A 22,603-nucleotide genomic window follows, 5' to 3' on the forward strand; every position below is an offset into this window, starting at 1 on the left:
AACAAAAAGATTAATTATCAATAAAAGGATGGTAATCGTTTAAAATCAAGATAAATTTGAAAACGATAATTTACCCCCAGATCATATTTGGTACGTATACCTACCCTTATCTCTCATAGAAGTACAGTGATGTCACTTTATACAGGGTAGAAGATATCGGTGCTTAAAAATATTAATTGTTTAAAGGATTAACAAGCAACAATGAATCGTGCATATAGTTTATTTAAATATGATCGTTACGTGAAATTATATTCCTTGGATAAATTATTCCACAAGTATGTGAATTTTTTATTACAAATTTTTACTTTTATCATAACCTTAACATTTATATTAGGTCACATCTTCATCTTTGATATACGTATTATTTTGTTAATCACACCATACCTCATTTTTTCTTTACTATAGATTCTCTGCTGATAGTGACATTATGGATGAATGGTTAGAAGATATGAAAAAATGATATATATTGGAATTTTAATTTTACATTCTGATCTATTATTCTTCCATGACATTGTTGGATAATGAAAGAAGATAACATGGAAGAATTATTAGTATCATGTAAAAACATGATAGTCTCAGGTGGAAAGACATCATAAATTATTATTGAAACTACAATATCCTCATAAAGGCATATCCCTTCAGAATTTTCAAATAATATTTATTGATCAATATATAATCAAACTATGATTAATTCTTTAGTGAATCATGTCATCCTAGTATTTAAATATATTGATGCAGTTAACATTAATAAATAGTGATAAATATGTAACTAGTACATATTTAAAAAAAAAACTATTACATGTTTTTGATTATATATTTATTAAGTGGGATGACAGATATTCATATACATAATAGAAATCTTTTTTCTTATCTCGTTATTTATTTATTTATTTGTAATTGATATTGCAATAGTTTTATTCTTTTTTATTTTATATAATATATTAAATAATTTTTAAGATTTACGATCATGTGTTTTTTAAGTGAGGAAGCGAGTGAATTGATCCAACGAATGTAAAATGATAAATACAGAGAAAAAGGAAGGATCTAACATAAAAATAAAATACAGAGGCGAGAGAATAATAAAATACAATTAAGGTAGTGTATCCATAATTTGTTAAAAATTTCGATCATTCTCTTAATGAAATTACCAATAAAAATTAGAATGTTCAGGTAATAAATCAAGTATCAATTACGTAAATTATCATTATTTTTAATACTCTTTTATTCATAAAAAAAAAAAAAAAAAACAGTCGATTGAAGTTTGTTCTATTGAACAGATAGAAAGTGTTATCGGAAGATGGTAAAATGCAGGTGTTCAAAGTCACAAAAAGAGGGGGAAAAACTTTTATTGATCGATCTAAATATCTCTGAATAATTAGGTGTTTTCAATCGATAACTATGTAAATAAAAATGAAATATATTGCTTTAAAAATCTAAGAAATAGAGAAAACCATTATTAGATCGAAGATAAATAAGATCAAAGATCACGAACGACAGTGGAACACGAATACAAACAGAAGAATAAAATTAAAACCAATAGGAATGTCGATCGTCGGTATAAAATCGAACTATCATTCTATTTGTGATTCTCATCGTTCGATTCGTTAGAACATTCGATTAGTTCTATCCGAACAAATATACACGTGAAAGTTCAAAGTGACAATTTATAGGCTTGGTATAGGCTCTCGTGTCAGTTCGACTCAACAAGATCGGCTCGACTCGGAATCCTATCGTTCGCGCGGGCTCCCGCCGGCTCGTGGTCAATGCTCGAGGCTTAGTTTGCGTCCGACATTGCGTTCGGACGGTCTTCTTATAGGGTATCTGTTATATTTTTGTTCTTCCTTTCAAGAAATATCGTTTCCCTAGTCCTCCCACGAGGCGCTCGCGAAACCCGCGTGGCTTAGTACACATTATCACATTTTGCCGGTAGTAACGATCAGTGTTACGATTTTCAACGAACTACTAACAACTGGTAACGTAACTATTTTTATCTTTTTTCTTTCTTTTCTTTCTTCTTTCTTTCTTCCTCTTCCTTTCCTTTCTCTTCACTTCACTTCACTTCTCTTTTTTGCTTCTTCTTCTCTTCTTCTTCTATCTATCTATCTCCCTCTCTTTCTTTCTTTTCCTCTTCCTTTCAACTTTACCAACCGTTATCGCCTATAATGATACTTTCAAAAATTGTTATTCATTTTTCTTTTTTCAAACGTGTCTCTAACGATAAATAGAACAATAAATTATATCCGCAAACATATAAATTTCTAGTGGCGGTATTTCGGCGACGCACTTTTCAATGATGAATCATCGTCCATCATCATCGTTTCACGTACCCTGCTTTATCGCTTAAGTGACAGAGTTGACAAAGATTAGGATAGATCTATGTTGGCGCTTGCTCGAGGATATTTGAACGATGTACTTTCGCTGCGACTACTCTAAACAAAAATCTAACAAAAATTTTTATTAATTTAGATTGATTCAACTTTTTCATTATATGTTGCACATTTCATTTTTTTTTTTTTTTTTAACACTGCCTTTCAATCTGTACTTCTTCATATTTATCGTTTATTTATGCAAACAGATCAGATGTTATATCGTTTTACCTCGCTTTTTTTAAGTATAGCACATGTTCTTCTCACATAATTTATTTTTTAGGATTTCATTTAGAATTTAGAATCGAATTTTAGAATTTTATTTTTAGAATACAATTTTTCTAAAACAATTTTCTTGTTTAAAAATTTATTCAAAAATTAATATGTGTAGAAATATTATTTTCATCGGTTTTTTTTTCTTTTTTCACCGAGGACAGTTCGATATAATGATACTTTTAATTACATTATTTAATTCATTTTTCTTCTTTTCTTTTTTATAATTATCGAAATGACAATACAGTAAAATAAAAATAAAACGAAATGAAAAATATATAATACTTGTGTCATTTTAACTCGATTTCGAATTGAATTGAATTAAAGTTAACCAAATGTACTATGAAATTAGTTTCTCCATGAAATCTTTTTATAATGATTTCATTGAATTTTCATATGTTTTTATTACATATTTATTACTATTTATACATAAATCATTGTCACTTTTGCATTTCAAATAATATATAGGAAATACGATGGGCGATATACTAATAAAAAAAGGTTAACTGATCCCTCAAGAAGAGTCACCGATATTTCATTCGCGTGACCTGCTCGATTCGAACATCAATTAATGTCAGGGTTGAAATCCGGTTAATGTAACGACAATATTACAAATCTACGCGACACTTATACAAATAAAGTTGTTCATTTGATAATTTCTTACAAACCGTATATTAGTTTCTGTATTGTAATCTACTATGCTATTTATCTACTACGTTATTCAGAAATGATCTACTTAAACAAGTTTTCCACTACGTTGTTCAAAAAAAAAAAAATTTATATTCCTTTGAGAAAAATTAAAAAATGAAATTGTTACGAACTCTTCGTTTCTTTTTTCTTCTTGTAATTTCCAGATTCTCATTATTACATAAGTCGTATATTGACGCAAGTTGACATAATTAATGAATGAAAATCTGTCCGGCACATACGAAATATTCGATGAGAAGTTTATATCTTTCGTATATCATATGACTTGTATATAATCCATTTCATGCAATAAGCAATAACAGCAATACATCAGCAATAAGAGTCCTCTTTTATTCTTTGGTTCCCATTTATCGAGGAAGTAAGGCTTTCACCGGTACAATTTACGAACGAATCGAAAAACAAAAGCGTCTTTGTAACCCTAATAACGTGTACCAAGTACGACCTTTTATTCCCTCAACTACGAGGCTCTATTTTGTAAGATCGTAAAGGTTTAGATTGATATGATCAGGATACATCAAGATGTACTATGTGATCAGGATACATTGAATGTATTGTATGTGAAATTTTTCTTTTATATCTATGTACTCTTATCTCTTTAGAAATGATCGATCGATTTTTTAAACATTTAAAATTCGCGCCCAACATTTGAATTTTACTTGTTTGACTGACGTAGTTAGGAAGATACGCAAGAAGAGCAATTGCGGTATGTAAAACGGCTGGATCGTTACGATGAAACCGCATTCGAAATATAAATACGGCTGGCTCAACATGTAAGGTGCCATTGAACTAAATGCGTATGGTAATACTAGAAGGAAGCGTTATCTTTGTTATTGCTAATAATCAATTTTGTTGGACGAACAGGCGCTTTATACAATTAGCCATCATTCGCTTACAGATAATTATGGTCCTGTGATATATTCTATAATTAAACTTAATCAATTCGTAATGTAATGTTAGTTTAATTAGGTAATTTATTCGTAATCAGGTTAACCAATCGATTTGGATTTATATATCAGTATCAGAAAATAACAAAATTTTGTATATATATATATCAACCAGCAAGATCATTGAATAATTGGCTTAAAAGGACGATGAGTTCAGAGACGTCAAATGTGCCGATAAGATTATCACACTCGTGTGTTTTTTATATTCCTCGTTGAATTTTTCTTTTTTCTTTATTCTCGTATGAAATTATCATATTAAGTAACATAGAATTGATATCAAATTCAGATGTAGCTTGCATAAAATATGGGAGCATGACAAAATTTTTTATACATTTGACTTCGTCGAGATTTATATATCTATATATATATATATATATCTTTTGAAATCATAGAGCAACGACCAGTTGGTATGTTCGATTCACCGCAGTCAATTCTTCGTTGTTGATTTTGAGATGATGCAAGAACGGTCTACCTGTTGCGTTACTACTATGGTAATACAATACATACTTTCGATTTAACGAAATAAAACATATTCGTTAATATTTTAAATGAAATACTTTTATAGAAATATATATATGAAATTTTTTTAAGTAAAACAAGCTATAGATATGGGTATAATCCGAAAACATCTTTATTTATGTTACAGACCGACAAAATTCCAAATCGTTATTAACAACAACAATAATAATGACAGTTACCGATAATGTTCAAAATAAACGTGACGCTACTCCTTACGTTTTAAGTAATACTACTGTGCAAGAAGAATATGGCCAAAATAAACAGAAAGATTTATCGAACATGGAAGACTCATTGGAAACTCTCAATACTAACGAAAATTCAAATAAATTCGCCAAGTCTTGTCCCGAGACGAAATTAATTTTCTCGGAGACAGAACAAAAATTAATGAAATCTAACGATTTTAAATCGAAGAAGATCAATAATATCGAAAATGAGGAACCACTTACGACACCTGATTGGCAAGAAGATCCGGAAACTAACGATGTTAATGTTAATATACCACCTGATGGTGGTCTCAGAGCTTGGATGATCATGATCGGTAGTTTCTTTATCAATGGTGTTTTATTTAGCGTAATCAACACGTACTCTTTGATCTACCTCGAACTACAAAAGAAATTGTTGGAAGCTGGAGAAACAGAAGTGTCCTCTAAAGCGTGTAAGATCGTCACGAGATATCTATTTTTTTTATTATAATTATCTTTAAGATTTATGACTTATCGTTCAAATTCTATCTCTGCTTTGTATATATTCCATTTAATCGTTACGTTAAAGTCTGGTAAAAACATGACGGTTCAATGATCGACACTATCAAATTATTTTTAACATGTTCTTGTTCCTCCTCCGATAGTGTTCTATCAAATGCCCCCATAATTTTCTTCAACGATAAATCACTGACTTCTCCGCTCCAACACCTTTTTATTTTCATGTTCTTTGAGTCATACTATATTATTGTCAACATGCATATTGTCAGTCGTTAACGATAATCATTTTTTAAAAATGATTCTTAGGATTCTAACAAGCTTGAAAGTCCAACAAATTAAAAGACTTGCGACTGTTTTCTTCAATATAATTCCGATAAAACGTCTCTATTGTTTAGCAAAACGATTTGCGAATAAATACTGATAAAATATGCCAAAGATCAATGAAATATCCTTTCTCTTTTTCTTTAGAGTTAAACGTTTCTCAAAACAGTACTTAATCGTTGATGAGATCAACCCTTTTTACAGTTGATGTCCTAGATAGTATGCATCTAAATTAACAGTCAATTATAGCTTGATTAATCATAGTAATCATAGTTAATCATTACAATTCAATGCTAGCTTCTCCGTATCTCATAACTGATCTGACCTAAATCTTTATGAAAACTTAACTAGCAATCGTCGCAAGACAATTAGTCGATTAGAAACATTTTTTTAATTTCGATGATAATAATTATGACGAAAACGAATGATGTTCTTACAGACAGGTCTATGTTTTTGTATGTATACATGCACAAGGTGTGAAAGTATCTATATATTTTGCTCGGTCCAGATATTGCAGTCCTGTAAGTTGAATAGAGATCCGCGAATTGAATAAGAAAAGGATAGAGCTCGTTTCGACCAATCAGAACATAATATTGACACGTTCCTACAGTGTGCATGTGAACGCTTTAAGTTTGCTTCATTCACTTGGTACATTTAGTTCATCATTATAAAAATGAAAGTTGGAAGATAATTTTAAAACATTTCGTGGATATATATTTTTTCTTCTTATATTTAACAGCTCTAGTCGGATCATTGACCATTGGTACAACATTTTTCTTATCACCAATCGCTGGTATCCTCACTGATAAAATCGGTATTCAGATGACCACATTTTTAGGAGGTGCAATAGCGTCGAGTGGTATGCTTCTTTCTTCAATGCTTTCCGACAAGGTAACTTCCTTGATTAGGATAAATCTCATCATCTTGTAATAAAAAATTGTATTACATTTAAATTCGGTTTTGAAATTTCTATGATCGTCTATTTTAGGTAGAATTATTGTATATGACCTATGGCGTGATGTATGGACTCGGTGCGAGTCTTGCTTACACACCGAGCTTAGTGATATTAGGGCATTATTTTAAAAAATATCTGGGATTAGTAAATGGAATTGTCACGGCTGGAAGTTCCATATTTACGACGCTTATACCATATCTGATGGAAACTCTTCTTCGACATTTCGGATTAGAAGGAACATTTCGGAGTTTGGCAGCGTTGACTGCAGTTGTCATGCTTTGCGCGCTACTTTTCAAACCGATACCACGTGAGTAAAATTAATGATAGAGTTGGAATAATTTTGTGAAACAAAAAGAAATTACGATAAAATGATATTTTCCAGTTAATAAAACTCCGCGATGCCAATCGCCACGGAAAATGAATTTTCGGCATCGTTTGAAGGAAGTTATTAATTTATCGATTTGGAAAAGACAGCGATACGTCGTATGGGCTGTTTCCATCCCCCTTGCCTTGTTCGGGTAATTGCGCAATTATTGATAAGAGTAAATGATACTTAGATAATTATCTAATATATCGAAAAATGTTTTCTAATACCTTATATATTTTTTAGATATTTCGTACCGTATGTACATATCGGGAAATTCGTAGCAACCACATTTAAAGATTCAGACGGGAAATTACCGGTCATGTGTATTGGCATTACATCTGGGATAGGTCGATTAATATTTGGTTATATTGCTGATTTGCCTAAAGTAAACAGAATATTACTACAACAGGTATAATACTTTACTATCATTGCACCATGAATAATATATACATAGATAAAAGATAGCAATGATAAAACAATTTCTATTTATTTAGATATCATTTTTAAGCATTGGTATCCTCACGATGTTACTTACGGTAACACCATCTTTTAATATTTTACTACTCATTTCTTTGAGTATGGGATTATTCGATGGATGTTTCATATCGCTATTAGGTCCAATTGCTTTTGACATTTGTGGTCGCGAGGGTGCAACTCAAGCAATTGGATTTTTATTAGGAATGTGTTCTATACCTTTGACAGTAGGACCACCAATCGCTGGTCTTTTATACGATCATACCGGTAAATTAATTTATTCTTTATTTTTAAAACGATATTTTATTATTAATCATTCATTAGCATATTAACGCATTTTATTTTGTTCTACAGGTTCTTACGATTTGCCTTTCTTATTGGCTGGAGTACCGCCAATAATTGGGGCATTGACTATGTTTTTAATAAAATGTGTTAAGGAAACAGATACTGAAAACGATGCTGATTCAATTACCGAAGAACCAACGGCAAAATCAACTTGCCAAAATGGTCGGTAAAACAGATATTCATGTATTATCAAATCAACGGTATTCGGCGTAACAAGTAATAAGGCATTTTATGGATATATTATTCTGTGCAAAAATATAGTATTTCTCTGTTGCTTATCAAAACTGTCGCTTATCAAAAATAGTTTAATAATGTTTAAAAGCTGACATATGTAAAAAGTAATTAAATACTAATGTTTTCAATAGAAAGCATAGGGAGTAACGTCAATTAATCGTTATCGCGTAATCTAAGCGTAATGGAATTATTAAGCAAATTAGTTTTATTTTAATCACTTCTAAATTATAATTAGTAAATTAGTTCAAATTTTAATCACATCTTTTATATAATTACTCAAAATATTATCAGCTTGCAATCCATGTATTTTAACAGTAACTGTGATAGATGTATTGTCAATATTTCTGGACTTATCATCCACATAAATTACGAAATCATATGCATACAAAATGCTATCCTTCAATTATGCTTATTTATTATATTGTATCCGATTGTTTGTTTATTTGTTAATTTAATTAGTTAATTAATAATTAGTTGATTTATAATTAGAAATTCGTGCACAGTATCATTGTTGATCTTAACTGAAGTATTTTAGCATAGCATACACTGTTGCTTCAAAAAGTATTATTACTTTACATTTAAAGGCACAATATTTTTTTAATATACAAAACTAGCACTGTTTTAATTAAAGTAACAGTATGAAGATAATTAACATGTATGTGAAAACTAAATGCATGAAATATTTCATAGACATGCTATTTCTATTTGCCATTATAGACAAATATCTTGCACTTGAAATATGAATATATAGTTTTTATTTTTATTTTCTTATATCATATTGAACCAAAAGTGTATGCATTTATATTCCAATAGGCTTTTATTATCAATAGGGATGACAAAGGCTATACTTCTATCATCATATTTTGTAACTACTCCACCTGATTATGGACTACATAAAGATAAAACAAGGATAAAGAAGTGTTCATACATACAGACTGAATATGGATCTAAAGGAATGTTCAATATCAAATGTAATAACAGTGGCAGCAATGGTGGTTATTCACAGAATGCAAGACGTTCAGAAAGTACACCCTTATTGTGTGACAAAAATCAAATATTATGGTCAAGACCATCCTTTTTACAACATACAGAGCGATCATCGATGCTTCTTACACTGTAATAGCAACATAATAGTGAATTATTGTATTCATTACACAAAAAACGTCACATGCAAATTTTATTTTATTTTTGTACTATTGTTTGATAGATTTGATATATCAATCATAAATATAACTGATAATTTATTTTGAGAATTAATTGTAATTGTCAGATTATAAAAAAATCTGTTGCATGTAAAAATAATGATTTTATTTAACATTGATAATAATCAGTAAAAAATGTACTGTAGTAAATACTACAAATATTACTATTAGTCTTTGATTTAAATTATTTCATATCATTTCAATTATACTTGTAATAATATAAAATAATGATAAAAATAAGCTTTAACTTTCTAATTGAAGTACAGTTATATTTTGATAGAAATATTTTATAGAATGTTATATGATATTCACTACAATGATGACAATAGAATGTATAATAGCCTACATGTTATTTTTGTTATCATTTGAATGGTTGTTTACTTAATGTTGTATGTCTGGATATAATTGTATAATAAATTTGTTATAGCACTGCTATTTTTTTACAAGTAGTTAATATATTCTAGGTAACAACATTGAGTAACCAACTTCAATGTACTACTCTCACAATCATTCATTTCATTCATTCATCTCATAATCAAATTATATTATACAAATATAAAAAAATGATCTACCAATTTGTGTATGATACAGCTCAATTGAATTTACAAATAAAAGATATCCTATTTAACATTATCTTATAATAATCCTCTTTACCTTAGAAAATTATAATATACTATTATATTATATATTACTTATTTATGGATAAAAGTCAAAAAATTTATCAATAGCATTGCTAAAGTAATTTTCAGTAAAAGATATGAATTTATATAATTCCCATTATCTCTGTCACAGATGAATCAAATGACCTAAACAAAATAATTTATATATATATATATATTATTATTACTAAAAAAATAAAAAATTTCATGTTATGCAATTAAATTTTTTATAAGTTAAAATAATTAACAAAAACATTAAAATATAAAAAGTCTTACTTCGAATTAATTGAACTGCCTGGCACATAAAATGGATTACAGACTGCATTGGAATAGGCAGTATGTAGTTTTTTAAATATCTGTAAACATATTAAAAATAATCTTACATTTTAATATATAATAATATCATGTTACAGAATTATGTAATTATTACCATTTTTACTTCATTATCTCGAAATGATATGTTGGATGATTGTAATACTATCACAAATTTAATCTTTGTATTCGTAGCATAACCATAGCTAGAATAAAATTTCTTATTACTAATGATTTATTCGATTCAATATATTAAAAGGAAAATTAAATACATACATCTTAAACTCTTCTGTGGTAAGTAACAAACCTAAATATAAATCACGAATATCAACTGCTGTCTTGTTTCCTATGTTCAACTTCTCTTCTATAATATCAATAGATGTATGCACTTTGTAATGAAATTGTAAAGCAAGAGCTTCATCGACACATTTGATATACTTAGGAGAATTCTATAAAAATATAAAAAAGAAAATGTCACACAAGTCTTTATAAAATCAGACTACATAGAATAAAGAAATCCTTAAAATATAATAAATATGTGATCAATTAATTTCTACACAAGGAGAAAATATTTTATAAAAGTACTATTCTTGTATAACCTATAAATCCAAAGAAAACGAATACTCGCATCTTTTCCAATAACAGCCACACAAACAGCCATGGTAATAAATATTATAATACACAAAGTATCCGATTTTACGTAAATAATGTAGAAAGTAATAATATCGAATTTTTATATGAAACTATAAAGATCGAATATTTATAAATTTCCACAAACGTATGATACGCTTCTCTATCCTCGACTGAGTGACAAATGTATAATACGAGTCTATATATATATTTCTTACGAAAAAAATATTACTATTTCATATACATTTATCATTATTATTTAATTATGAATTGTTTTAAATTTCTTATACACTGTCGCGCATATTGACGTAATATATTTATTTTGCGGAACTAAATTTCGTACGCACCACACAAACACAGACACACATACATGCGAGCATAACATTATACGCACGAACACAACAATGTATATATTTTCTTTCTACGTAGCTATCATACACCTACGCAATGTTTAATTGGAACAATATTTATGTTCTATACGCATTAACTAAATAAATAACATTTATATAATGATCTCTTCTTAAATATATTTAAAGGTGTTCTAATTTTTCAACGTATATATCATATACATATAAAATGAGGTTACAATGAGCTTGACTCTATAACAATCGATTTAATCACCATGTTTATCAAATTACATTATAAAATGCTATTTATAAAAAACAAATATATTATACATATATACATAATGAATAAAAATATAATATAGTACAAAATTATACTTCGTTTTAATCCTCTTTTTTGGATTAACCATATCGATTTTTTAACGTTCTGTATTTGCGTAGCATATATAAAGCTTCTAATTCTTTTATAACATAATTCCCATGTTCTATCATTTTATCAATTTTCTCGGGATTACGTTCTTCTTTATTTTTATTAAAAGCTTTTCTTAACCTTGTTCTAAAATATTCATAACCTTTTGGATAATCATGTCCCATATACAAAAGCTGCAATAAAAGAAAAAAACAAATATTTGCGAATAATTATAAAGATATATAAAGATAATTATAAAGATATATATAAGAATTTAAATAATAATTTAAAGAATGTTTTACCGTTTTATACAATTGTATCACTTTACTTTTTTGAGACATAATAATTTATTATAATTTATGAGTTGCGCCTTATTAATTTATTATCCAATTTCTCGAACATATCATTTAATCATATTATCAGAACTTTTGCACAATACATTAATAGAAAACTTTTTTGATTGAATAGTATCTTGCAATAAATAATTGATTCTGTCTTCTTTACCGACGTAGCAATGAATTTCTCTCCGTCGATAAATATATAATTCATGAGAACTATTTTGTATACTTTGACGAGATACCACGTATTTCTTCAGTTTAAGTTTATTACAATATTCTTTAATAATTGATGAATAAGATGAACATACCAGTAGAAGAGAGTAACATACAGCAAATACTTAATAAACTGTCAGAAAATGAGGTTGGCATATTTTTTATTATAATAAAATAACATATTTAATATAAAGTCAAAATTTAAAATAATTTACTACAGATAATTGTGAAAGAGAAATTAGACAATTTATTGTCTAGACATTGCTACATAGAATCGAAATTACAAAATATAAATAAAGTATTACCTAAGGTTGTTTTTATTCGTGGCGAAGCAGAGAAGTTCCGGAATATGATTATACATACAAATGAATTGGCTGAAAATGTCAGCTCTAAAGTACGACAGCTTGATTTAGCAAGAGTAAGTAGACAGGAATAACTAATATTATGATTTGAATTATTAAAAAAAATCTTTCAAAAAAATTATATTTATAGAGCAGAGTATGCGAATGTCAAAGAAGAGTTAATGATATATTAGATCTACAATTATGTAGTGAAGGTGTTGCAACAGCTTTACAAAATGAAGATTATGAACAAGGTGCTGCTCATGTCCATCGATATCTATCAATGGATCAACAATTGCTTGAAAGAACAGCTGAAGATGTGTCAGGGGATCCTAGCACTATTAGTAGTTCTCTTTTTACATTGCAACAAGCAGCTGTACAACTAAGGACAGTAGTTACCCATAAATTTGATGAAGCTGTTAAATCTGAAGATTTAGCATCTGTTGAAAGATTCTTTAAAATATTTCCACTATTAGGAATGCATTTAGAAGGCTTAAAAAAGTTTTGTAGTTATTTATGTTCCAAGGTAATTTTTTTACTCTATATGACTATATAAATGCACACATTCATAGAAATATTTTACATTCACCAGCTTCATGATACAGCGCAAAAAAATTTAAAAGCTGCTTTAGAGATAAAAAGTAATGATAAGCGAGCATCTGTTATATTTGCGGATACTATGACCTTATTATTTGAAGGAATTGCTCGAATTGTAGAGGTACATCAACCTATAATAGAAACATATTATGGACCTGGGAGACTTCTAATGACTGTGTCTATATTACAAAAAGAATGTGATAGGTAAAATTAAAGTAAACTAAAAAAGATTTTTTTTTTGTCAAACAAATTAATATTTATATATTATTATATAGGCAAGTTAAAAAAATTGTTGCAGAATTTATGAAGCACAGAAGTATATCTAAGAAAGTACAAATGATAAATGACTATGTTAGAAAACCAAATTCAGAAAGAACTGATCCTAAAGAACTTGATCTCTTATTAGGTGAAATAACTATAATGCATTCAAGAGCAGAGCTATATATTCGTTTTTTAAGACGAAGAGTTAAGGTGAATCTTTTAAGCTCACATAAATAAAATTATAAGTATTTGATTTTTCTTTTTTTACAGAATGACATAGAAATTAGTACCACAAATACTACACAATGTACGGACTTATTAAATGAATTTGAAAAGAATATTTGCAATTCTGAGTTAGCTCATAATATGCAAGAACTTATAGGTGCTTATCTTGCTTTAGAAAGATATTTTTTGGAAGAGAGTGTTAATAAAGCTGTTGGTATGGACACATTAGAGCAAGATCAACAAATATCTAGTATGGTGGATGATGTTTTTTTCATAGTACAAAAATGTATAAGGTACTGCTTACTTCTAAGATCTAAAAATCAATGATGGATAAATGAACTATAATATCAATTTTTATTATGTTCTCAGACGTTCTATATCAAGTTGGAGCATAGATGGTGTTTGTGCTGTTATCAATATAGCTTGTGATATATTGGAAGGAGAATTTGCCAACAGATTAAGAAATAGATTGCGCCAAGGATATCCAGCAGGATACTTGGATTTAACACAAGCATATAGTGCTTTGCAAACAAGTATACAACATGGACGTTTACAGACATCAGACACTGAACTTGCACGTCTTATGTTTTTGGTAAGACAAATAATACTTGAATTGTTATATAGTTACATATTTTTAACAATATTTAAATTTATATTAATTACTATTTTTTACTTCAGGCATATTTAAACAATACAGATGTTAGTATTGAATATGTTGAAACATTATGCAAAACTCTGACTGCAGAAATAGATGCAACTTTTCCTAATATGGCAGAAAAAGATAGAGGAAAAATAGACAGTTGTCTTTCTGGTTTAAAAGGAGTAACTTCTATCTTAAGGGCTATTACTGATTATGGGTTAGAACAATTACGTGTAAGTGCTGTAAAACCTAGAGTAACACCTTGGGTAGATGCCTTTTTGTCTATAGATCATCATATTAATGAGGTTGGTACAAAATAAAAGTATATTATTAAATCTGTCTTTATTTACATGTAAGGTTATAGTATTAATAAAATTATTTAACAGTATAATACATAATAACTATATTTTCAGGATGAATTATTAAGATATGAAACAGATGAACCTTTTGTACAAATTTTAGTAACAAATTTAGAAGGTTTACTTCAAGGTTTTAAAGGTCATTTAACAACATCAAATTATGATGCTCTTATTGGTATTTTGACTAAAGAAGTTACAGCACGTTTAGAAAAAGTTGTTTTGAAATCGACCTTTAACAGAGTATGTGTTTGTTTAATATAATAATTTATCTATACTATTCACACACACACACATATATATATATATTTACATATATTGACTTTATATATTTATTGCTTCAGGCTGGTGGACTTATCTTAGATAAAGAAATCAGATCATTAGCTAGTTATTTAGCAGCAGCAACATCATGGTCTGTACGAGATAAATTTGCACGTTTAACTCAAATAGCAACTATATTGAGTATAGAAAAAGTTGAAGAATTAGCAGATTACTGTGGTGCAGATGCAATAGCATGGAGACTAACTACTACAGAAGTTAGACATATTGCATCTCTTAGAATAGATCTTAAGCCTGAAGATATTAAAAGATTTAAGATATAGTTTTTATTATATTTTTATTTTAAAACAGTACTCTTTTAATTCTCTATAAATAGAAGAGGGCTTTACTGCTGCATAAATTTAAAATTACTATATTATTGTAAAAAAAAAATTTTTTTTTCTTTTCTTAATTCTTAGTATGAAAATTGATATTTATAGTAAAATACTGTTTGTACATATACATCTTAATATAACCAAGATATAACTCTAATTATGTACAAACAATGTTACATTTTTTATATTGTTAGCAAGGTTAGTTCTACAATCAAAGTTTGAAGAACTGCAAACTTTGTAAGAATTGATCAATATTTCATTTAGAATAAGATTTGAACATTAATATTTAAGCATCACTTTGTTTAAATATTGCTCTTAGTTTATGTAATATAATACAAATATGAAAAATATTTATCATGTATCAAATCATATGTAAGGTAAAAAAGTAAAGTCAAAGTAAGCTGTAAGATTTTTACATTTTCAATTTTTCTTCTTGAGCTACAAGCTGATTTTTTATTTTTTGTAGCAATTCTTTCTTTACGGAATCAGGTACAAGTGTTCGTGCTTTACTTGTAACCATAGAAAGTAGTGTATCATAAGTTATATCATGACCATGTTCTTTTATTATTTCTTTGCAGATTAATTTAACCTGATCTCTCCACCCACATTCCACCAATCGTCGTCTTAAAAGCTCTTTCAATCTAAAATCAATTAGTTGTATAAATTTTAATTCCTTTTTCTTTAATTTAATTAATTTACATTATATCCTCATATATTTTTTATGAGTGTTGATATAAACAAAGCATATTATTTGAGGTTAAAATGGCACTAACTTTTCATCGTTTTATATCAAAGATATTTACTAAATATTAGTTGTTGATATATATATCTCTTATTTAAGTATTTAAAAAATTTTCAATTAAATTCTACTTGCCCGTCACGATCGCCAACCATGACTAATCTTTGATGCGGAGCAGTCTTCATTAATAATTGAAATTTATTATTATTCCTTAAATACTTTCGTATATTTTATATACAATGTTTAAATTAGCTTGAATGTTATTATTCTGTCGTATAACAAAATCGAACCTAATCGAACCTGATTGAACCTGACCAAGCATGATGCGACTTAGTTCTTCCTTAAGACGCAACGTGGCGTTAGTGACCCGATTAAAAATTAAAACAAATTTATAAACGGACATATGACGACTTGAATCAATGGATTGTTTAATTAAATTATATATAAAATTAAAATACTAATCACATAAAACTCGATGTTTTAATAGACTGCTTCCATTTCATTTTTATAATTCATTTTTTTCTTTTTCAGTTTCATTATGCAGCTTTTCCAATTCTTCGATTATCTTATGTCTTATTATTATATCATTTTTAATTCTCGTATATAATTCAGACCCGTGATAAATAAGACGTTTAAAATCTCGACGATTTAAACGCAAAAGTTCACATATTTCCAAAGCTAAAACAGATTCAGTTCTTCGGTTTTGAGAATTAATTAAAACTTCTGCACCAAAATGATTGCCATTTTCAAGATGGCAGATCTGGATACAAAATATTATAACATATATGATAATATTATAATTATTATTACTCGCTAATTAAATTAATAACATTATAAATAGTATTTGATTTATACGATTGTGTTATTAATTAATTAATTATTAATACTCACTTCTTTACCCCAAAACGTAATTAGTGCAACTGTTCCACTAGCTATGAAGTACATGCAATCGCCTTCGTCATGACATTTATAAATTATATCGGTTTCCATATAAATAAGTGGTTTAAAAACCGCTGTGAAAAGAATCAAAGTATTATTTCAATTATTTTCTACTTCATTAAAAAAATTTTAATTTTTTATTTAATGTAAATATTACTAATCAATTGTCCAAGTAGTTCTGATGATAAATTATGAAAAATTTTTGCAGTTTCTAATAAACCACGACTACTATATAGCATAATTTCTTGATTAAGGTGATCTAAAAAATTTATATTATGTTTCATGTTATGTGTAATAATTTAAATCTCAAAATCATGTACTTTTTGTATTTTTGTAAACTGACTGGAAAGAGTATATGATATAGCTTGCTTTTTAAAAAAGTTGCCTTGAAATTTATATTTGTAATAAGTAAGAAGTTTATCTTGAAGATATTTTGGAAGTTTTTTCCCTTGTACGTAATTTTTTACTTCATGTATAATCTGATAATATTTTAATTCTGGTTCTGCCAATGATTCCATTAATTTCAGGATTATCACTATTGTTGATAATATATTGAAATAATTAATTATAGTTAAAAATATATTATATTAAAAAGAATTATTATACTTTCCAATTATGTAAATCAAATAGGCTTTTCCAAAAATAAGTAGTATACAGTGAGTAACCTTATCTAAAGTTCCAAATGATTGGAGTTCAACAAAACTAAATCCAATTAAATTACTTAAACCAATATGCAAAGATTCTATATAAATTATCCAATCAGACTGTTTATATAATCCTGTTTGTACTAAATATGCTCCAGAATTCTAAAAATCATTAATATTATAAGTATAATAATTGTGTAATAATTATAGAAATCACCATACCTCTATAGTATCTCCGATTATATGCATTACAATATATGGAAATACATAAGAGAAACAGCTGCTCCAATGAAAAATTAACAAAGTCTGGATAATAAGCCAAATAATCATTCTTTGAATGTGAGAATATCCAAAAGTCTTATAAATGAATATATTCACATTATATAATAGAATTTGAAACCATTGTTATTTTATTGATACTTACAATACTAAGTTGTCTAAAATACTGATGCAGTGTACCTAATCTTATAATTTTTAATATAGGTAAGATCTCAAGTAAAACAAATATTGAATTTGAATCAGGACCAGGTGGTAATATACGTTCTTCATAAAACCAAGTATAAGGAACCGAGGAAATAAGGTCTATGAAAAAATATGTCTTTACGTAATGCCTTAAACACAAATCATATTATTAAATATATTTAGAATTTTCTGTATGTTGCAAACATTTTTAAAAAAATTTTTTAAAACTTTACCGTATTATTAAATAAGGATCCATAAATATTTTATGATCATCAATTGCTATATATCCAGTTATAAAATTAAGAATTATATCAATTATACAAATTACATATGCAGGAGTAATAATTTTCAATAACTCAGGATGTGCGTTTTTTGCTATTCTATGAAATCCTATGATATATGAATAGATGATAAAAAAATAAAGAAATGTTATCATCATCAGAACATCCCAGAAAAATCTAAAAGATTATATGTTGCATAATGTAATTATTACACTTTTTTTTTTTTTGATAATACCTTAAATTACTATATGGATGTATTATCCACCAATACGATGAACGACCATGCTTTCTTTTTTCAAAAGTTATAGCAGCATGACTACGTAGAAAGAAATGTGTCAGCGGATGTTTTGTGCAGACCAAGAGCAATTTTTGATAATGTCGTTTCCAATGAGCAAAAATATTTGCATTAGGTGGTAACTTTGGCAAATTGCTATCAGAAACACGTGGTAATTCACAAATATGTACATTTAATTTTTTCTTAAACATTCCTAAATTTATAGATTCGTGCATAAATTTTAATCAAGTTCACTATATTTTACGAGTAAATTAAAACAATAGAAAGCTTACTCTTATTTTTACTGTTCTTATTATACAATAACATACAACAAATGAATAAGTATAGTATGAATAGGTATAATCAAATTAAAAAATTACTGTGTAAACTGAAATTAGTAAAATTATTAAATATTTGTATATATTCATATAAAGAATACAATACTCTAAGGTCTTTTCAAGACATCGAAAATAATACTATAATAGTAGAATTTTTTTATAAACTATGATATATTTAAAATAATCTATGTTTCATTTTTTTTTCAATTAAAAATGTTAGTTTGATATATATATTTTTAAATATTGAGTAAACAATGCAAAATAAAATAATCGTCGTATTACTGTTTACAAAATTATAATAAAAAGTAGAACTCTAACCAATTACTTATTATTCCTTACTTAATAATAATCTATATTAAGTAATATAAAAAAATATCTATAAACTTAGTCAGATAGTTTACGCATTTTCATTTGAAGTTCAAATCGCCTATTTGTTCTTACACCTTTTAATAGTACTCTATTTTCTTCTCGTTTTTCTTTTCTAAAAATATATATGTATATAATTATTATATATCAAAAAAATGACAATAATTTAAAGATTTATTACTTACTGTCGATTTATTTGTTGCTTTCTTAAAATAATATTGGTAGCATCAGCTTTTCTTATCTTAAAACCAAATTTAGTGTAGCCATCACGTTTTATTTCAGTTGGCAAAGGTTTCTTTATATCTTTTGTTTCTAATCTTGAAACATTGAATGTTTCTGTGAATAATAAAAACATAATTATTTCATAAATATTTTAATTTATCATATTTTATGATTTTATTAGATGACTTTAATATTAATGATAGTTACTTAATGCTTCATGTTGTTTTATCAGGCGATTTTTATTATCGACAAGAGATTCCATTTTAGAAAACAGTTTTTTGTGAATTTCAGAAAAATTTGGAATTTTTTTGGCACTATGTATTTTGACATCTGCAATTAAATATAATTTTAATTATTACATCTATAAATAGAGTAGCATATAACATTAAATATTCAAATACATTGTATATAAATTTAATTGCTTTTTAGATGTTTTACCTTTTTTTTCTTGACTTCCAATATGTTTTGTTTTGTTTAATGTAGAAGAGAGTGTCTTGTCCATTTTTCTACTATTATTATAAAATGTTCTATTAATGTTAGACATAGAGCTAGACCTTCTCTTAAATTCAGAGTCTGATATGGTTTTATTTGCTAAAGCATTGGACACAGAACTTGATCTCATATGAGAAATATGTCTTATAACTGGAGTTTTTCTAACTGTTATATTACTAACATGTTTTGTTTTGCATAAAGAAATCGAAGTATTTAGTCTAGTACTCTTACTTTCCAATAATGTTGTCTGTGATTTATTAATACGAGATTCTGAAGCAGCAAAACGAACTTTACATGCTCTTTTTACATTTCTTTTATCATTCATATCTAATTCTACTGCTCTACGTTTTCTACATTGTCGTTGTAAGTGTGGAGTTTTTGGTTCGAGGAGTTCATATGTCTCATCTGCTTTTATTTCCTTATCATTAATATTTATAGTATTATTTTTTCTGTTGTTAAATGATTTATTTACTTTATTGATAGAATCTAGATGAATAGAACTTTCATGCATTTTGTCATCAATAACAGGACTACTTGTTGCTTTTGGTGACAAATGAAGCAATATATCATCATTTAAATGTGATTTAAGCTTTATTTGTGAAGTAGATCTTAAATTTAAAGAATATGTATTATTTAATGCTTCATTGTTCTTTGATAATATATTTAATAAAATTGAATTTTTTAGAGAATCTGGATCTTTACATAATTGTTGTTGCACATGTTTTACATCAAATGTACTATTCATTGGATTATTTTGAGACTTTAGTAATAGACTTAAGTCATCCAGTAATGGAATTCTTTCAAGTATCACCATTGCTTTTTTTGATATTATTTCTCTATACAAAGTTGATAGATTATTTACATTTGTCAAAGTTAGTTCTAAGTCACTTGTTTCACTTGACAATGACTTCTGTTCTATATTATCTTTTTTGGATCTAGTAGAAATTTTTGTTGATATATCCTTATTTGGGGATTCTTTCACTGTTGTTACAGTGAACTTCTCATTTTTTTCATTAGATTTCATTTTCAATGATTTTGACTTTATGTCTGGCGATTTTAACACCATGTTTGAAGATTTTGCTAATCTTGTTAAATTTTCAGTAGATGTATAACTTGTCTTTAATTTATTTAGCCTTATTTTAACATTATTCATTGAAATATTATTTAATAAACTGTTATTTATATTCTTCCTGTTTCGTAAAGATTTTTCACAATTATTAAGTTTAGTCGCAGAATTAACAGAAAGCATCAGCTTTCTAGGTGTTTTTGATATTCTAAGAGGAATTTCAGAATGTGTTTTTGGAGAAGTTAAAGGCAATGGTGATTTTCTTGGTGTTTTGGTTGTTCTTTGAGGTGTTAAAGTTATCGAAATGGGGCTACTTTTAGGAGTAATAGTTTCATTCAATGATATGTCATATTTGCTTTTTTGTTCATTATTTATGTTCAAATCGATAAATGAATCATTAATTAGTTCACATGATGTGTTATCAATATCACTTAGAATATCATCATATATAACTTTATTTGCTTTTGGGATAGGATTTTTTATCGTTGTAAATTTATTAGAAGTATTATTTGTTTTCGGTCTTTCCGATTGCTTGTTCTTTTTTGAAAATTGTATATTCAAAGATTTTTTAAGTTTTGCTCGTTTATCTTGTATTGCCTTACTTTCCTTTTGATTTTCTATTTTCTGCTTAGCGTCTTGTAAAGAGTTTGAATTCTTATTTATCGAATTAAGTATTTTTGATCTTTTTCTTGTGATAATAACAGATGTATCCATTACACGATCTACAAATGACAAATACAATGTTATAATAAAAAAAATATATGAACAATAAAATAGCTTTATAATTATTAGAATTTGTATGTAACAATAAATATATAATTAAAAATGGCGTGATATTGTGAACAAATTTAATTATTTAAATGAAAACATTTCCCAAGATAAATTTTAATATCTTTTTTCTTCATATACTATTAATTATAAATTTATCTTTATCAAAATAACCGCCATATTTGTATTATAACCAAACCGATGCAAACAATATAGGACATGTATCGTATGACTAATGTATTATGCGACTGATTTTACTAACGTTAAAGAGTAACCTTGTATTTATAACTTACATTTTCTTAATCTCGGAGACATAATATTTTTACTAATTTCTCGTTGTAGATTCACTCTTTAGTAGCACTCTGGATAGGTATCACTTGTATTGTATCATATAGTAGCATTCATAGATTAAACCTTGAATAGTATCGAAATACACAAGGATTCAATTACCTAAAATTACAGATGGCGTTAATATCTCTATCAAACAGGATTTAATAATTAAAAATTATAGTAGAAATAAACCGTTATGACTCTTACCTAATATCCTTGAATAACAAAAATTAACCAATTGGTGCCAAATAAAACGCCAAACAAATGGCACCCAAATTTCTAGTTCATTTTTTAT

General features: G+C 27.2%; 5 protein-coding genes across 17 annotated transcripts; 2 read left to right on the forward strand and 3 right to left on the reverse strand.

Moving 5' to 3' along the window:
- Positions 1 to 117: 117 nt before the first annotated feature.
- On the forward strand, positions 118 to 10,037 carry LOC122628682 (monocarboxylate transporter 10). 10 transcript variants are annotated; one of them, XM_043811204.1, is made up of 12 exons: positions 118 to 275; positions 406 to 579; positions 982 to 1,095; positions 1,278 to 1,380; positions 4,936 to 5,465; positions 6,572 to 6,723; positions 6,821 to 7,094; positions 7,170 to 7,305; positions 7,398 to 7,563; positions 7,649 to 7,895; positions 7,983 to 8,135; positions 9,021 to 9,141. In XM_043811204.1, the coding sequence occupies exons 5-12, from the start codon at positions 4,979 to 4,981 to the stop codon at positions 9,035 to 9,037; spliced, it is 1,632 nt and encodes a 543-aa protein (XP_043667139.1). In that variant the 5' UTR covers positions 118 to 275; positions 406 to 579; positions 982 to 1,095; positions 1,278 to 1,380; positions 4,936 to 4,978; the 3' UTR covers positions 9,038 to 9,141. The 10 variants fall into 10 exon arrangements, with proteins under 10 accessions (XP_043667139.1, XP_043667130.1, XP_043667133.1 ...); XM_043811195.1 differs by having other exon boundaries at positions 119 to 275; positions 9,038 to 10,037; XM_043811198.1 differs by having other exon boundaries at positions 119 to 275; positions 406 to 438; positions 9,038 to 10,037.
- On the reverse strand, positions 8,492 to 12,225 carry LOC122628687 (trafficking protein particle complex subunit 2-like protein). Its single transcript, XM_043811213.1, has 7 exons — positions 12,066 to 12,225; positions 11,815 to 11,957; positions 11,009 to 11,042; positions 10,657 to 10,829; positions 10,499 to 10,586; positions 10,345 to 10,424; positions 8,492 to 10,215 (listed from the first exon to the last, which is right to left on the reverse strand). Exons 1-7 carry the CDS (start codon positions 12,102 to 12,104, stop codon positions 10,173 to 10,175), a joined length of 600 nt encoding a protein of 199 aa, XP_043667148.1. The 5' UTR covers positions 12,105 to 12,225; the 3' UTR covers positions 8,492 to 10,172.
- Positions 12,226 to 12,284: 59 nt separating this feature from the next.
- LOC122628681 (conserved oligomeric Golgi complex subunit 4) lies at positions 12,285 to 15,336 on the forward strand. Its single transcript, XM_043811194.1, has 10 exons — positions 12,285 to 12,462; positions 12,535 to 12,732; positions 12,807 to 13,181; positions 13,248 to 13,456; positions 13,528 to 13,723; positions 13,784 to 14,031; positions 14,108 to 14,330; positions 14,417 to 14,683; positions 14,792 to 14,977; positions 15,079 to 15,336. Exons 1-10 carry the CDS (start codon positions 12,391 to 12,393, stop codon positions 15,334 to 15,336), a joined length of 2,232 nt encoding a protein of 743 aa, XP_043667129.1. The 5' UTR covers positions 12,285 to 12,390.
- Positions 14,416 to 18,707, reverse strand: LOC122628686 (transcription and mRNA export factor ENY2-like). 3 transcript variants are annotated; one of them, XM_043811212.1, is made up of 4 exons: positions 17,223 to 17,240; positions 17,018 to 17,139; positions 16,262 to 16,886; positions 14,416 to 16,028 (listed from the first exon to the last, which is right to left on the reverse strand). In XM_043811212.1, the coding sequence occupies exons 3-4, from the start codon at positions 16,309 to 16,311 to the stop codon at positions 15,800 to 15,802; spliced, it is 279 nt and encodes a 92-aa protein (XP_043667147.1). In that variant the 5' UTR covers positions 16,312 to 16,886; positions 17,018 to 17,139; positions 17,223 to 17,240; the 3' UTR covers positions 14,416 to 15,799. The 3 variants fall into 3 exon arrangements, with proteins under 3 accessions (XP_043667147.1, XP_043667145.1, XP_043667146.1); XM_043811210.1 differs by lacking the exon at positions 14,416 to 16,028 and adding an exon at positions 17,409 to 17,671 and having other exon boundaries at positions 16,309 to 16,886; positions 17,223 to 17,324; XM_043811211.1 differs by lacking the exons at positions 14,416 to 16,028; positions 17,223 to 17,240 and adding an exon at positions 18,688 to 18,707 and having other exon boundaries at positions 16,309 to 16,886.
- Positions 18,708 to 19,015: 308 nt separating this feature from the next.
- Positions 19,016 to 22,574, reverse strand: LOC122628680 (probable myosin light chain kinase DDB_G0279831). 2 transcript variants are annotated; one of them, XM_043811191.1, is made up of 6 exons: positions 22,516 to 22,574; positions 22,272 to 22,428; positions 20,091 to 21,932; positions 19,860 to 19,982; positions 19,616 to 19,766; positions 19,016 to 19,545 (listed from the first exon to the last, which is right to left on the reverse strand). In XM_043811191.1, the coding sequence occupies exons 2-6, from the start codon at positions 22,291 to 22,293 to the stop codon at positions 19,449 to 19,451; spliced, it is 2,235 nt and encodes a 744-aa protein (XP_043667126.1). In that variant the 5' UTR covers positions 22,294 to 22,428; positions 22,516 to 22,574; the 3' UTR covers positions 19,016 to 19,448. The 2 variants fall into 2 exon arrangements, with proteins under 2 accessions (XP_043667126.1, XP_043667127.1); XM_043811192.1 differs by lacking the exon at positions 22,516 to 22,574 and having other exon boundaries at positions 22,272 to 22,445.
- Between the last annotated feature and the right edge of the window lie 29 nt (positions 22,575 to 22,603).

The sequence above is a fragment of the Vespula pensylvanica genome, chromosome 4 (genome assembly GCF_014466175.1).
Source record: "Vespula pensylvanica isolate Volc-1 chromosome 4, ASM1446617v1, whole genome shotgun sequence".
Classification (NCBI taxonomy): domain Eukaryota; kingdom Metazoa; phylum Arthropoda; class Insecta; order Hymenoptera; family Vespidae; genus Vespula; species Vespula pensylvanica.

Coding starts and splice junctions, on each gene's coding strand:
- LOC122628682 (XM_043811195.1), top strand. CDS start 4,979: ATGACAGTTACCGATAATGTTCAAAATAAACGTGACGCTACTCCTTAC. Junction 5,466..6,571: donor AGAAGTGTCCTCTAAAGCGT/GTAAGATCGTCA, acceptor TATATTTAACAG/CTCTAGTCGGATCATTGACC. Junction 7,095..7,169: donor ACTTTTCAAACCGATACCAC/GTGAGTAAAATT, acceptor GATATTTTCCAG/TTAATAAAACTCCGCGATGC.
- LOC122628687 (XM_043811213.1), bottom strand. CDS start 12,104: ATGTCTCAAAAAAGTAAAGTGATACAATTGTATAAAACG. Junction 11,958..12,065: donor TGATACAATTGTATAAAACG/GTAAAACATTCT, acceptor CTTTTATTGCAG/CTTTTGTATATGGGACATGA. Junction 10,587..10,656: donor ACCACAGAAGAGTTTAAGAT/GTATGTATTTAA, acceptor ATTTTATTCTAG/CTATGGTTATGCTACGAATA.
- LOC122628681 (XM_043811194.1), top strand. CDS start 12,391: ATGAATAAGATGAACATACCAGTAGAAGAGAGTAACATACAGCAAATA. Junction 12,463..12,534: donor ATAAACTGTCAGAAAATGAG/GTTGGCATATTT, acceptor AATTTACTACAG/ATAATTGTGAAAGAGAAATT. Junction 13,182..13,247: donor GTAGTTATTTATGTTCCAAG/GTAATTTTTTTA, acceptor TACATTCACCAG/CTTCATGATACAGCGCAAAA.
- LOC122628686 (XM_043811210.1), bottom strand. CDS start 17,583: ATGGAATCATTGGCAGAACCAGAATTAAAATATTATCAGATTATACAT. Junction 17,325..17,408: donor TATATCATATACTCTTTCCA/GTCAGTTTACAA, acceptor TAAATTTTTTAG/ATCACCTTAATCAAGAAATT. Junction 17,140..17,222: donor ACTACTTGGACAATTGATTA/GTAATATTTACA, acceptor TTCTTTTCACAG/CGGTTTTTAAACCACTTATT.
- LOC122628680 (XM_043811191.1), bottom strand. CDS start 22,293: ATGTCTCCGAGATTAAGAAAAT. Junction 21,933..22,271: donor GTCTCCGAGATTAAGAAAAT/GTAAGTTATAAA, acceptor TGTCATTTGTAG/ATCGTGTAATGGATACATCT. Junction 19,546..19,615: donor AAGCAACAAATAAATCGACA/GTAAGTAATAAA, acceptor ATATATTTTTAG/AAAAGAAAAACGAGAAGAAA.